The following is a 14,502-nucleotide window of genomic DNA, read 5'->3' on the forward strand; positions in this document are numbered from 1 at the left end:
AGAATAAGAAAGAAAGGCTTTGACTGGGAGGCTTGAAATAATACTCAATTGTATTAATAAGTCAGAACCAGTGTGGATTAAAACAGAGGGCAACACAGTATAATTCTCTATTAAGCATGCCAACCTAGATTACAAGGGTTGACCGAATTTCATCAACAAGCCATTTTAAGAGTAAGCTCAACAAAGACCTGAAAACAAAGTGTAAAAAGGATAAAACACTCCTCTCCCCAACCATAAACTCGAGGTGATTAAGTGAAAAAGAATTCTCCATCTAGAGATGGAGACAGAGGATATGCAGAGCTCTAGGTGGCCAATTTCAACTAAAAGATTTAAGAATATCTACCCCTTCTCTGTCTCTGTCTCATAAAGTTTTAAGTAAGTTTTGTGTTGGACCACATTCATAGATGTCTTGAACCACATGTGACCTCTGAACTGTAAGTATCTGGATGAAGTATGACAGCATGGAATTTTCAGACAAATGGATCTACCCAGCAGATATGTTATGCAGCTTTCTCCAACCATGCAACACATCTGAGAACAAGCTTACAAAGGGAAAAGGCTTATGTTGGCTTATGGGTTTGGAGATTCCAGTCTGAGAGACTGACCACACTGTTTAAGCTCTGTGGCAAGGCATTGTGATAGAAGCAAATGGTAAAATGAATCCACTCACTTCTTAAGCCAAGCATTAAAGCAAGCAAGAAGGGGCCAGATCCACACAAGCCTCTAATAAAGGGCATCCTCATGACCTAAGGACCCCACTGCTCTGCCTGCCATCTAGCCACCCTAGGACAAAGCAATTTACACATGGGTCTTTGGAATATATTCAATATCAAAACTGTAACAGTAGCTAAAGGGTAATAATTAGTTTAAGAAAAAATGATGATGCATTGATCTGGGTACAGTGATATGGGGGGGGGTTGAATTCCCATAAACAGCTTGCAGGCAGGCAATTTAAATTCTGGTATCATTCAAGCTTCTCAGACAGATAAAGTCAAAAAGACAAGAGTGCTGGAAACAAGAAGGAAGCTCCTGTATACAGACACCTAAATTCTAATGCAAAAATGAGTTCAGTCAACAGTTTTGTAAAATTTTAAAAATTTAAATTTATTAGGATGTATTAGTAGCACAGTTACACAGAGTAGAGTTAAGGGATTCACCAATGATGGTCACCAGTATGTGCTTCTTTGTGGCTTTTAAACCCTATTTTTCATCATTCAAATTTATTCAGATAATAGTTAAATTTCATACATAGCTTCACAATGTGAGTCTGACAGGTCTTCCATTAGTAAAATGAATGAAAACATATCTTTCATGAAAGGCACATAAAATAATCTAAACTAACACAGAAGGAATTTTGATTACCTTGAATTTCTTTACATTACAAAAGAAAATAATTTCCCCCAAAGTAAACAGATATGAATGTAGTTTATGATTCTCCCTACACTTACATATGCACAAACTTCAACAAGGAGACTGTAGGGGTGGCAACATCTGACTCAAGTGAGAAACCACTCACTAGCAAAGTTTATAGAAAGTCTTAACATTACAGGGTGAGTTCAAAAGGGAGATGAGCTGGGGAGTGCTGTCCAGTCCGCCTAAACAAGGGCACACAGACACACTGTAAACGATCAGAGGAGGAGAGATGGTACTAACTAACAGAGTTCAGTATGTAGCACTATGTAACACCCATGGGAGCACAAATACACTCACTGATCTTGTTAAATACTACTATTCAATTTCTAAGCATAATTGTCCTCTTAATGTCAGAAATCAGAGTGTAGCTTTAAAAGAATATAAATTCCAGCAAGTGGAAGGGATTTGAATGTCTAAGGGAAAAGAAGTGCCGTTTGACATAAAGTGATAAACTTGAAACCAGTTACATATGAATCAAAAGCTTGCATACTATCAGTAATAGAGTGTTTTCTGGTTATCTTCCCAACAAAGAACTGTCATGTATGCTTAAATACAAGGGATTTCTCATAAATGAATGTCTCAAAATTCACATACTAAAAAATTTTTACCCACAAAAATGCTTTCATCACTCACCTAAACTTTGTTGTAAATAAAACCATGGTTATTTAAGTGTATAAAATTAACCTGGCATTACCCGAAGGCAAAGCAGAAATGCCATTCAGATGCTAAGCTGAGCTGGTACATGGACTAAAAGTGAAGTGTTTTTAAGTCTAAGGTCCTCTTTCCTCAAAAATCTGGAATTTTAGCTTCTTAAAACAAATCTAAGGTAAAATTGAAACATCATGCACTCTGTGAAGAAAATGTCAATGCACCCAATGTTTAACTAACTGATACAAAGGCAGGTGTGCCTCACCTCTGTAAGAACATTCCCATGAAACACATAAGCTTTAGAGAACAACTGATATTATTAAAATAGTTTGTGCAATGTTTGTACAAATAACATTTTATGAATACAAGTATACATATAATCAAGGTAAGGGTTTATGACATTACCTAATATTAATTACGGTACCTAAAATTTATAGGACACAAACATAAATAAAGCTGTTTAAAACTGGCAAACACAGAACTAATCTGTCATTCAGTACAAGGTACTTAATATTTACGTTATTTCCAAAGCCATCACACTAGAATCGTTAAGGTGCCATTCTTACAACCTAAACATAATATGGGAAATCAAATGTTATAAATACATCTTACATTTGCATATTTACACTTACACAGAAATCATCAGTACACTAGAAAAGCCCAGCTTCAATGCACACCTCACTTTCACATTACAGGAGCATCTTTCACCTTTGAGAAAGGTCCTAATGACTTTCAGATAGAGACACAAAACAGAACAACTTTGGTCAGGTCCAGGATGCATTTGCTGTATACTACATTCTGTGTTGCTGGGAGACTCTAGCCTAGAGAGATCCATATATAAGTACTCATTTGGTTTGAAAATGCATTTTACCATCAACTGTAAAACTTAGAAGAGGCCACAATCTTTCAGATTATTTTTGATGATGACGTCTGTCACAGCGTCGAACACAAACTGCACATTCTTAGTGTCTGTGGCGCATGTGAAGTGGGTGTAGATCTCCTTTGTGTCCTTCCTTTTATTGAGGTCTTCGAACTGACACTGAATATATGCAGCCGCCTCTTCGTATGTGTTCGATCCTGAGATGAAAAAGAAGGAAAGAAGGATGCAAAACGTTAGACCTGTGTAGTATAGGTAAAATGCATTTTAAAGCACAGGTCAGTTTTCCAAATATAAAATGAAGGCACTCTATAACCCAACTTGCCCTTCTAGAACAAAGCATTTTTTTTTTTCAAATGAAAAACACCTTGTGTAAAGTCATCTTTACAAGCCATCTTTAAACTTAAAAACTCCTTTACATGGTAGTCTATGTGTGTTTTGCTTCTGCTTATGTCTCCAAGAGCCATACCTCTTTTCCATCACCCTCTATCATCTACATCCCTAAATAGGGGAATTCAAGCCACCAGACCCCAATGGTGGCTTAGTATTATTGTGCTAACTGACGAGTGAATCAGGAATGCCAGTTGAATGCTTCCCTCACCCCTGCATAGCTACTAATTAACATGCTTTTGTCATCCCTTTTTATTCAAGACTTTTATTAAGTCTGTGATGTGGTTAAAGGTTATAAAGCCTTCTACTTCAGGAAACGGCCTGGCAGTCTGTGCACTGTCACTGACACATGGGATCTGGGAGCACCACGTCATTAATGGCCACTCAGAAGTAAGGATGGAAGCAGTATTGCAAGACAACGTGACATGAGTGAACTTTTGGGGTATTCTCTGGATCCAAGGAGCCAGACACAAACATGTACACACCCCGTGTGACCTAATAACTGTCTGCAAAACAATCAAAATGGGTACGCGAGAAAAAGGCCACTCTTGAGTGATTTTGTTGGGGAGAAGGGGAGATGCTTGGTTGAGACTGAACGGAGACAAAAGGGATTCTGGGTATTAGACATGTCAGTTTCCTGACTCAGGGATTAGATATTGCGTTTGTATTTTATATTGTATGTCCACTTTTCTTTCCTTTTCTTTTTCTTTGTTTCTTTCATTTTTGAGATTATAATATAATTACATCATTTTCCAGTTCCCTTTCCTCCCTCCAAACCCTTCTTGCTCTCTTTAAATTCACAGACTCCTTTATCATTAATTGCTATTACATGTAAATATATATGTGTTCATACACATGTGTTCCTAAATACAAGCTGCTCAGTCTGTATAGGTTGTTTGTATATATGGGCTGACCATTTGGTATCAGATAACCAGTTGGCATCCTGGTCCCTGGAGAAGACAATTCCTCCTGCTCTTAGCATTGCTTAGCTGCCTGTAGCTCTCTGTGTAGGGTGCGGTGTCTTGAGTTTTCCCGTCCACAGAGGCATGTCTACTGCTCTTGTCCTTGTTCAGCTCATGTGTAGGCAGTCATGTTGGTGAGACTTTATGTGTGCAGCTTCTGAAATCACTAGGAGACAATCCCATAGGGAACTCTGATCTTCTGGCTCTTACAATCTCTCTGCCTCCTCTTCAGCTTTGTTCTCTGAGCCTTAGGTGCAAGAGTGATCTGGGGTGTATGAATTGGAAGTGAGCCCCACAACTCTGCATTTTAATTGGTTGTGGTTTTCTAAACATGCCTCACATTACAGCTAATGTGTATATGTGCACTTAATATTGTTAGAAAGTAGGTTAAGACATATAACAGAACAAAAACTATTAAATCTCTTTTGTAATAACCCAAAATTACTTGTCTGCCTTTCAAGATTCTCTGTGCTTGTGGATTCTGTTCTTAGGTGCTTGGTTCCACATCTGGGGCTCAGTGTGTATCACCAAAGCTTAGTACATAAAGTACCCCTTAATCTGGGGCTCAGTGTATCTCATGCCCCTTATTCTGCAGCACTGTCTCTCTGTCCTTCACAATCCAGTATTCTGACTCATTCCACATCTGCTCAAAATGTGCTCTACATAACAACCCGTAATTAACCGAATCCAGACAGGCTCTATGTCACTAAAAACTCCTACAGACAATACAAACACTACTTCAGTTTTGTGATATGTTTTACTGGCTCTCAATTCTTTTTCAGCATTAGGTATCCTAAACAGAATGCAGTAACTCTACCTTGCAAGCCCTAACCCCTTTTATCATACCATGCAGAAAACTACAGTACAATGAATGACACAGGGCAAGGCTCAGAGAGAGACTGTTTAGTGTCCCAGGATAGCACAGATGATAAAACCACAGGCCCTGAATACATTTATATTTTAAATTTTTTTATATAATAATCACCTTATACACAACATATTCTATTAAATCATTGGTGCTCTAAAATTTGGAAGTAATGAACAATGGCTTACTGGGTTAAGGAAGCTATTAAAATATAACCCCTAAATTAATTACAAATGTGTTTGGGTGAAGGAGTTTACCCCAAGTACATAGTTCCTTTGCAACACACATTCGGGTAAGCTAAATTGCTACACTCCAAGGGCTGGCAAATTCATGAGCAAACTCTAAATACATTCTATGATCTGATTTTCAGTCTGAAAAATGAAAGAGCAAAGTGTGTGTGTATGTGTGTGTGTGTGTGTGTGTGTGTGTGTGTGTGTGTGTGTGTTGCAACTGTGTGTACATGCATGCTGGGAGAATAGGTATTTTCAATATGTGAACTTTCCTGAATGAATATATGACTGGGTTAAAGCACCTTCAGAACTAGGAATGGGAAGCTTTATAACAGTGAAGAGAGAAAGAAAACAGAATTAGCTTTGCTTATACTTCCGTGCTAAAATCTGTGTGCAGGAAGCAGTTGAAAACAGAAGTAAGTGGCTGCAGGGAGAAATTTGGGCTGAAAACATAACTTTGCACAGTTAAGAATAAACATGACTATGAAAAGATAGGTTGGAAAAGAGATTACAGGGCTGGAGATGGACCTTGGTGAAATGGCAACTCACAATGATAGGGAGGAAGTGCACTGCAAGGCGGAGACAAGGGCAGGACACACCCAAGTGGCTGGCTGGGCCACAAAGCCTTATCCACAAAAAGCCATAACCATAAGACCCAGGAGCTGATGTTGATGCAAGAAGCAACTTAGCCAATCATAGAGCACGTAGTGCAGATTTGAAATTATAATCTTAGCCTTTGGGATACCAAATAATTATGTAATATTCCTGAGTTTATCAAAGACACTTCCTCTCTGTTTTCAATGAGACTCTAATTGAAAACAGCTTCACTGGTGCAGGTCTGGGTGCAGACGTACGATGCACTGGGGTCTGAGGTCGGACTGTGTCTGCCTGAATGGGGCTACCGCAGGACCAGCTGACCTCAGCTGTGTGAGGACACGCACTCAGCACTCACAGTCAGCGTATTCGCTGCATTGCTAATGGAAATTCTACTTAGACTTTAAGAAATTCTTGAGAATTTTTTGTTCTTTCAAACAGACTGAGGTAAAGGTTAAAATATTTTGATTTTTAGATTTAGAGTACATACAAACCAGTGGCAGTTTTATTTTTTAAAGAGACAGGGCCCATCACTTAAATATAAATATGAAAACCAATTTCCTCTGCTTATATGCGAGGGCTGGAAGAAGTGTGAGTGTGTCAGCAACTCTGTCCCTGGTATTTACTTTTTGTTTGGGGAAATAGGTTCTCATATACCCTAGTCTGTCTTTGGACTTACTATGTAGCCCAGGAGGGCCTTGAAGTACTCATCTTCCTGATTCACCTCCCATGTCTGGGGCTCACATGTATGAACATTGACTCATTTTCAATAGCAGCTTGGGAGGTGCTCCAAGGAACTAAACCAAATTTAAACAATGCATTATCCCAGTTTCCAGTTTTACAGATGAGGCACTGGAACCTAGATAAATAATTGCTTTGATCAAGATCATAGACCTAATCTTGAAAAAGTTTGGTTTTACTTCAAATCTGCTTTCCTCTTGGAGGACCCTGCCCATAATGGCAAAACTCAAGCACTGTTAAGAGTCTCATAATGGAGAACTGGATCTCTTAAGAAACTTTCCCTGACACCACAGGGGATAGAGCTGTCGCACCGGCTCCTCTTCACTGTCTTCCTATAGCCCTAGTCATTGCGTGTGTGTGTGTGTGTGTGTGTGTGTGTGTGTGTGTGTGTGTGTGTGTGTGTGTTTGATGAGATAGCAAGCAGAGACAGATCTTATCTTTGTTGATCCAATCTGTGATCTGTATGAGCAAGTCAGTTTTTAAATTCATAAAGACATGGAGATATTTCTGGAAATTACCTAAAAGCTTTTCCATAAAGTGAATAGGGAATTTTCAGAAAACTCATCCACACCTTCAAGAACTACTTGTGTTCAGAGGCAGTTTGGAAAATCCAGTGCAAGAATGAGTAAGCCAATGAATTCAAACCAACAACCAAAAATCTTGCCTTAGGAGAAGTTTCACTTAGAGACACATGATTTGCTAAGTTACTCTAAAAGTCAAATACCTGCGTATTCTGGGTAGCATATTGTGAGGGGGCTCTTTTTTATTTTTTCTTCAAAGAGGTCCTTCTTGTTTAGAAACAGGATGATGGAGGTGTCTGTGAACCACTTGTTGTTACAGATACTGTCAAATAACTTCATGCTTTCGTGCATTCGATTCTGTAACAAAAAAATCAGTTCCATGTAATTAACACATTGTCCCTTTATTTTACACACTGGCCATAGTTTCCTCTCCCTCTTCTCCTCCAGTTCCCTCCCCCAACTCCCATCTACCTCCTCACCCCATAGGCCCATTCCTCCTCTGTTTCCATTCAGAAGGGGCAGGCCTCCCATGGGCTTGAACAGAGCACGGCACATCAAGTTAAGGTAGGATCAAGCTCCCCTACATAAAGTCTGGACTAGGTAATCCATCATGGGGTATAGGGAACAGGTTCCCAAGAGCCAGCTAAGTGCCAGGGACAGGTCCTGATCTCACTGCAAGGAGCCTTACAAACAGACTAAGCTACATGACTGTCACACACAGGCAGAGGGCCTAAGTCAGTCCCATGCAGGCTCCCCAATTGTTGGTCTAGAATCTATGCGTTTCCATGAGTCCAGGTCTACTGTATCTGTGGATTCCTCCATCATGACCTTGACTCCCTGGCTCATACAATCCCTCCTCTCTTTCTTAAGGATGACTCACAGAGCTCTGACCAGCATTATTCATAAAAGCCAGAACCTGGAAACAATCCTGGATGCCCCTCAACCTAAGAATGAATAAGGAAATATGGTACATTCATACAATGGAGTATTACTCAGCTATAAAAAACAATGAAATCATGAAATTTGCAGGCAAATGGATGGAACTAGAAAAAGCATTCTGAGTAAGGTAATCCAGACTCAGAAAGACAAGCATGATATGTACTCACTCATAAGTGGATACTAGATGTAAAGCAAAGGATAACCAGACTACAATCCACAGCTTCAGAGAAGCTAGATAACAAGCAGGATCCTAAGAGGGACGTATGGATCACACTGGGAAAGGGAAAAATGTAAGTGATCTCCTGGGTAAACTGGGGGGGGGCGGGGGGGGGGGGATGGGAACTTGAGGGAGTGGGTTGGAGGCAGGATGGATGGTGGGAGTAATGAAACAGATGTCTTGATTTAGATGGCAGGGCATTTTGGGATTAGGAAAAAACCTGGTGCCAGGGAAACTCCCAGGAATCCACAAGGGTGACCCCAGCTAAACCCCCTAGCAATAATGGAGGGTGCCTGAACCAGCTATCTCCTGTAATCAGATTGGTGACTACCCTAATTGTCATCACAGAGCCTTTATCCAGTAACTGATGGGAGCAGATGTAGAGATCCACAGTCAAGCACTGAGGAAGAGTTTAAAAAAAAAAAATGTTGCAACAGGCTAGATCTTTTCAGCTGAAAACCATTCAATACTCTGAAGGACATCTCAGTTGTTATGTCAACTTCAATTCTGTCTTAACCTGTTCTGACTGGGTCACTTTGGCTGATTTCAAGCTCAAGCAAAGAAAGCCTGAACGGTTTACTCCCTGTGATGAAACTGAGGCTGGTCCTGAGTGAAAGCAATGACCTCCTAATGGGAAATGAATTTCTCCCCTTTCCCTCAAGCAACAGCAATTTTCTAGAAGCCAGCAGGAGACCCTGCACAACTAGGTCTGTGACAATGATCAACTGGACCACAGTTTGACCCAGACGGCGGGGTGATGCATGCCCCCACCCCACCCCCACTCCGTTTCAGGCTTTTTCTTTCCCATACTGAATCCAAGAGATCTTCTCACTACCCAACAAGAGTCTAGGATGCTGACACCTTGTTCTTCCCACAAGGCTGTACTGAATGAATAGCTTTCCACTTTGTCCTGGCTAGCCACCTTCTATTTAGAGTTCTGAGGTGATGGGTGGCCAGGGCCAGTGGACTGAGGCCTCTATCCAGCCAGGTCTCTTGATCTAGAGCTCATAATAATTCCATGATAATACATTTTTGTCATTTCGACACGAGCACAACTTAGATTTTAAGCAAACTGAGTGTCTCAACATCACATAATCATCACTGGGCTCAATGCCCACTGTGTAAAATCTTATGCCCCAGACCCTGCTGCTGCAGCATGTTGCAATCAAGGGATGTCTATGTATAAACACATCAAAGAAATGTCACTGTTGTACAGATCACCCAAGCTTAAGAGATAGCTGGAAGCTTTACATACTAACTATTACACCGAGAGAACTGAAATCCAAGTAGCTCAACACTGTGGATATCAGCAATGACAACTTCCAGTTTTTGTTCTCTACCCTTTGTGGGGTGGTCTGTGTTCAAAGTGGACACTGACATGTTTTATAGTGTAGGAATAAAAGAAAGGTGTTTGTGATGTTGTGTTTTCCCTCTTGGCCAACAACTGTATGTACTTGATTTAGAAAAACCTAAAATCTCCCCTAAATTTTCCTTTGCATTGAAGTGCCGGAGTTTTAAATTCCTATTCAAAACTGCTTCCCCAGATTGATGATACATTTATTGAGTGCTATTTGAAAATTATTTTTCTATAAATAGCGAAGTATAACATATATCAAAGTTACAAGCTATTAGAGTAACACGTGAAGAAGCCTTGGAGCAGATGCAGGAAATTCTCCTGCGGTAGCTGGGAGTGAGGAGCACCTGTGCCTCCTAAGCATCTGTGCCCTTCATGCTGCAGTGGAGGGAGGAGCTGAAGCAAAGAGCCTGAACTTTCAAATACTTCATGCACAAGCAAGGCTTCCTCAAGATTTCTCAGAAGAGTTACTGGCAACATCTGCAGCTCCTGGTATTTCATGCTGCACCCTAGAAGTGCTTCTACTTGCCATTTCTTCATCTTCAGCTAGAACCAGGTCGTAGTCACTCAGGGCCACACAGAAGATGATGGCGGTCACTCCTTCAAAGCAGTGAATCCATTTCTTCCGCTCTGACCTCTGACCTCCCACATCGAACATTCTGTAAGAGGAAAATTTATGACTTTACACCACATTAAATGTTCAAAAGCTCCGAGGAGTTCTGTAATGCCAACGAAAATACTCTGCATAGTTTGGGGGCTGTGGGATGGGAAGAAAGGAGAAAGGGACATAGTGGGTGGGAAAAAATGTTACCAATTTGTTTTCTCAAAGGCAAAGGGCGGGGGCTAAGTTATGTTTTAATAGAGTCTTTGATTGCAGCAAGGGTAACTCTAAACAAAATACAAAATACTCTTAACAAACACTACAAATGGGGCCTTGAGGTGGTTCAGCAGCCTGAGTTCAATCTGTGGGTCCCTTCGACATGCACTCTGTCTACACACACACACACACACACACACACACACACACACACACACAAATAATAAATTAAAATTTAAAAATGTATAAAAGCATAGACACCCATTAACCAACATATGAAAGCTCTTAGGACATCTACGCAAGCCGAGATGAATGGATCTCGCTGCTTATAAACACTGACAGTCACAGGACGCAATGGAGGAAGCCCGGAATCAAAGAGAACACACTCGCCTTGCCAGTCCCGAGTAGCAGAGCCCAAGGACCGGGCTCCCCTGTTCCTATTGAGAAACAAGTTCTGTCAGAGCAGAAAGCAAGATGCTGATGGAACGCCAAAACAATTTCAGTAAGAAAATGGTTGTGCAGCAAAGTCATTTTAGAAAGGGGCCAAGAGGTTTGTGTAGATTATAAAGTGAGAGAGAGGCAAGAGAGAGAAGAGGTGAGGGACCTTTAAAATAAAAACCCCTCAGTCCTTATATAATACACAATCCCGGACAAGTGGAGGCTAGTGTATAAGGCTCTGACATAATCAAACAATAGAATGCCAATGACCTTTTCTTCTTGTTCCCGGCAAGTTTAAAAGTTAAGCAAAAGTTTAAATTTGCATAGACTATATTATACAGCCCAGAAATAACTACTTATATAATGGAAACACTGTGTAAACTGGCACATTTTTAAAGGCCCCATTTATCTCGATGTTGCACTAATTAAAACCATTCCTATTTAATCCCTACAGAGCAGTAGTGGCCTACAAACCAAATCTGAATTGGCCCACTAGTACTGTTACTTCCACCATCTTGGTTTAGCTGGAAGCTGTTCCTAAAAGTTTGCTATAACAAAATGATCCTACCCCAGCGTAAATCAGAGTGGATAGGTTAGAAGTAAACAGAAAGCAGAGTGGGTAAGATGTGACCCACTGTAACAGAGATCAAAGAGGAACAAGGGAGAACTGATTTAATTAGGTCAATATCTGTTACACTGCCTAGGAATACAGTTTATAAAGAATTTCCCCTAACCTTAGCTAGCTTCTCCACACAGTATGCATCACTCCACCACGGGCTGTACCAGTCTATCCCATCCTCCACTTTCTCTGTGCTGCCTTGCCCACCCAGTTACTCAGTCACTTAGCATTGTTTCTGTGTTACTGAGATGCTTGATGTCTACAGCTGATGTAGTAACTAAGACCATGCTCAATGATGCAGCCAGGCTCCCTCCAATCAACCAAGAGGCCTGAAGAATCAAACCTACGGTTTCTCAGACAACATGAAAATATTCCCAGGACTGCACCACAACTTTTACTTGAGCCTGATAGCCTGCTCTGCCAACTCAGGTCTGGCAGGGGCTTCAAACAGCCTAGTCATGCCTGTTCGCTGGAGACACTGAGGGACTCTAATGGCAGCAGCAGAAAAAGGGGCTACTACAAGCAGTACCTACAATGTGAAAGGGGGAGGGGCTTAGGACTGAATATGAGTACCCTCTTGAAGGGTCCTGAAGCACTTCACATACAAAGAAACAGCTAGACTATCTTGAAATACAGATAACAAAGTCCATTTACTTCAAATTCAGATGAAAGCAAAACCCCTGGAGTTTCTATAGTCTTAGGGCGTGCATGTACTGCGATGAACAGAAGAATGCAGACGCAAAGCTGGTTAGAGACACCGGTGAGGAGTTCTTGGAGGAAAGGGAAAGGGCCCCCTGCAGGGCAATGCCTTAAAGGCTGGCAGAAGCGGCTGCGCTCTTGTCAACACTAGAGTCTGTAAGTGATGATGTGTCTGCTTTTAGGAATACAACCGCAGAGAAGTAAACCGAAGAAGAAACTCCAAGCCAAAAGGGAGTCCCTCCCCACATACAGGAGAGAAGGACATGTGACAGGAGAGGAGGCATAGGTGTAAGCCAAGGTGTGCTATGAATTGCCAGCACCTACCAGACGCTAACACCAGGTCAGGAATACGATCCCCAAGTGCTGTGAGGGGGATGCTTCCTAATATGCTGATTTCAGTTCTAACCTCCAGAACAGGAAGATGGTGGATTTTCACTTGTACATGAGCCCAGTTTGGGGAAATTTGTATGGAAACAAATAGAAAGTGAAAATATTATTGTGTAATGGATATATTTTATCCATAAGCTCTACTTTTGGCCATAGCAATTACCATCTCCTAAAAATTAAATATCTGCATTTTTTACCTGCCTTTTTCCTTGAAGAATTTAAAGCAAAGACATTGTCTTTCTTTGCTTGTTTATGTTCCCAACATTTGATACAAAAAGGACTCTATAAATATGTACTACTAAATAAATAAATCATGCCAACTGTCCCCTGGTACACTGATGGAGTTTTCTCTTTACACAATTTTTTAAAAAGAAAAAAAAAAGACTCATTTTATTATTACCCTTCTGATGAAGGGCAACATTCTAATAGTTAAGCATCTTAATGGGGTTTACCCAGGTACTTAATGGGGATATCAATGTCCCAAACCCTTCTGTTCTAACCAAAATGCCTTCCACTTCCTCCTTAGACCACCCCAGCTCACAATTTCCCTTCCATTTCCTTTCCAAAACACAGCAATTTAAGTTTTTAGTCCATGCTATAATAATGAGGTAAACTACTGGTAGCACACACCTTTAATTCCAGAACCCCAAAAAGGGATAGCCAAGTGGATTATGAATTTGAGGGTAGCCACAGTGAGTTCTGGCCAGCCAGGGCTACAAAGTGAGACCCTGTCTCAAAAACAAAGCAAAGCAAAACAAACAAACAAAAATCCTAAGTAAACAGAATTAAAAAAAAAAAAAAACAGACTGAAAGATGTCTTGGAGTTAGGCAAATACATTTTAAATCTTCAAACAATAAACATCTTTATAATTAAATGTCCTTGCATAGTTTTAAGACAAATGGAGCAACAAATGAATACGTCTCCAAACCAGATGGTTACTTAACGACCTATACATTTAGCAGGAAGGCTACCTGGCAGGGACTCGGTAAGGAGGGAAAATATACCACCATGAGGCTCAGAGAAGGAATAGAAGTGAAAAAAGAGTGGATATTAAACCACATGTGCTATAAAATCTGTGCTGCAGACACACAGTCTGCATTGTCCTCGAGACCACAGGGAAAGAGTCATGTTTGGAGCTAGAAGAGATTATGGGAACTCAGAATGGAACTGATGTTCTTCTTTGGAAAGCTTAAATATGGGAATCACTGATAATCAGTGACAGTGACATCAGCAGGTAGGCTTCACTTATCACACACACACACACACACACACACACACACACACACACACACACATGCAGAGGCAAGCTGAGATGGAATTGTCTGTCAATAGGTAACTGTGCTCCAACTTCCCGGCTTGGAGTACTGAGCCTTCATTAGGAAGTGGACTGACAACTGACAATTGTTTGTTTTCTAACAAATCTCCGACTGAGAATTTCCTTGATGAAATTGCTTTTAAAAATTCTGTTCCATTATCCTTATCATTTTAGAGACTCAAAGCTACCTGAAGCAGTCTAACCCATGATTCATAGTAATGCTTTCTTTTGAATGACTATCTTGAACCAGAGAATTTTATAAGCAAAACAAAAAAGACAATTTCAATGACAACATGACTAGTCCATTTCAAGGAGTGTAGACAGTGATGTGGAAGAGATGAATTAGCAGTAGCTGCTAGTTTTCCCTTTTGTTCCTCTTTTCCTTCAACTTTTCAGATACTGTGGTGATGGTGTAGAAGAAAGGCTAAGGGAATATACTTTTTTCAATCATATACAATTTGAATTTCTACAAACC

General features: G+C 40.6%; 1 protein-coding gene across 1 annotated transcript in view; it reads right to left on the reverse strand.

Moving 5' to 3' along the window:
- Positions 1–1,083: 1,083 nt before the first annotated feature.
- The window catches only part of Gnai1 (G protein subunit alpha i1), an 80,215-nt gene continuing 66,796 nt past the window's right edge, over positions 1,084–14,502 (reverse strand). The window contains exons 6-8 of the mRNA XM_036182207.1: positions 10,281–10,410; positions 7,445–7,598; positions 1,084–3,138 (exon numbers count right to left, since the gene is read on the reverse strand). Coding sequence (XP_036038100.1) covers positions 2,948–3,138; positions 7,445–7,598; positions 10,281–10,410 — 475 coding nt within the window. The 3' untranslated portion in view covers positions 1,084–2,947. The remainder of the gene's footprint in view (positions 3,139–7,444; positions 7,599–10,280; positions 10,411–14,502) is intronic.

Source organism: Onychomys torridus, chromosome 3 (genome assembly GCF_903995425.1).
Source record: "Onychomys torridus chromosome 3, mOncTor1.1, whole genome shotgun sequence".
Classification (NCBI taxonomy): domain Eukaryota; kingdom Metazoa; phylum Chordata; class Mammalia; order Rodentia; family Cricetidae; genus Onychomys; species Onychomys torridus.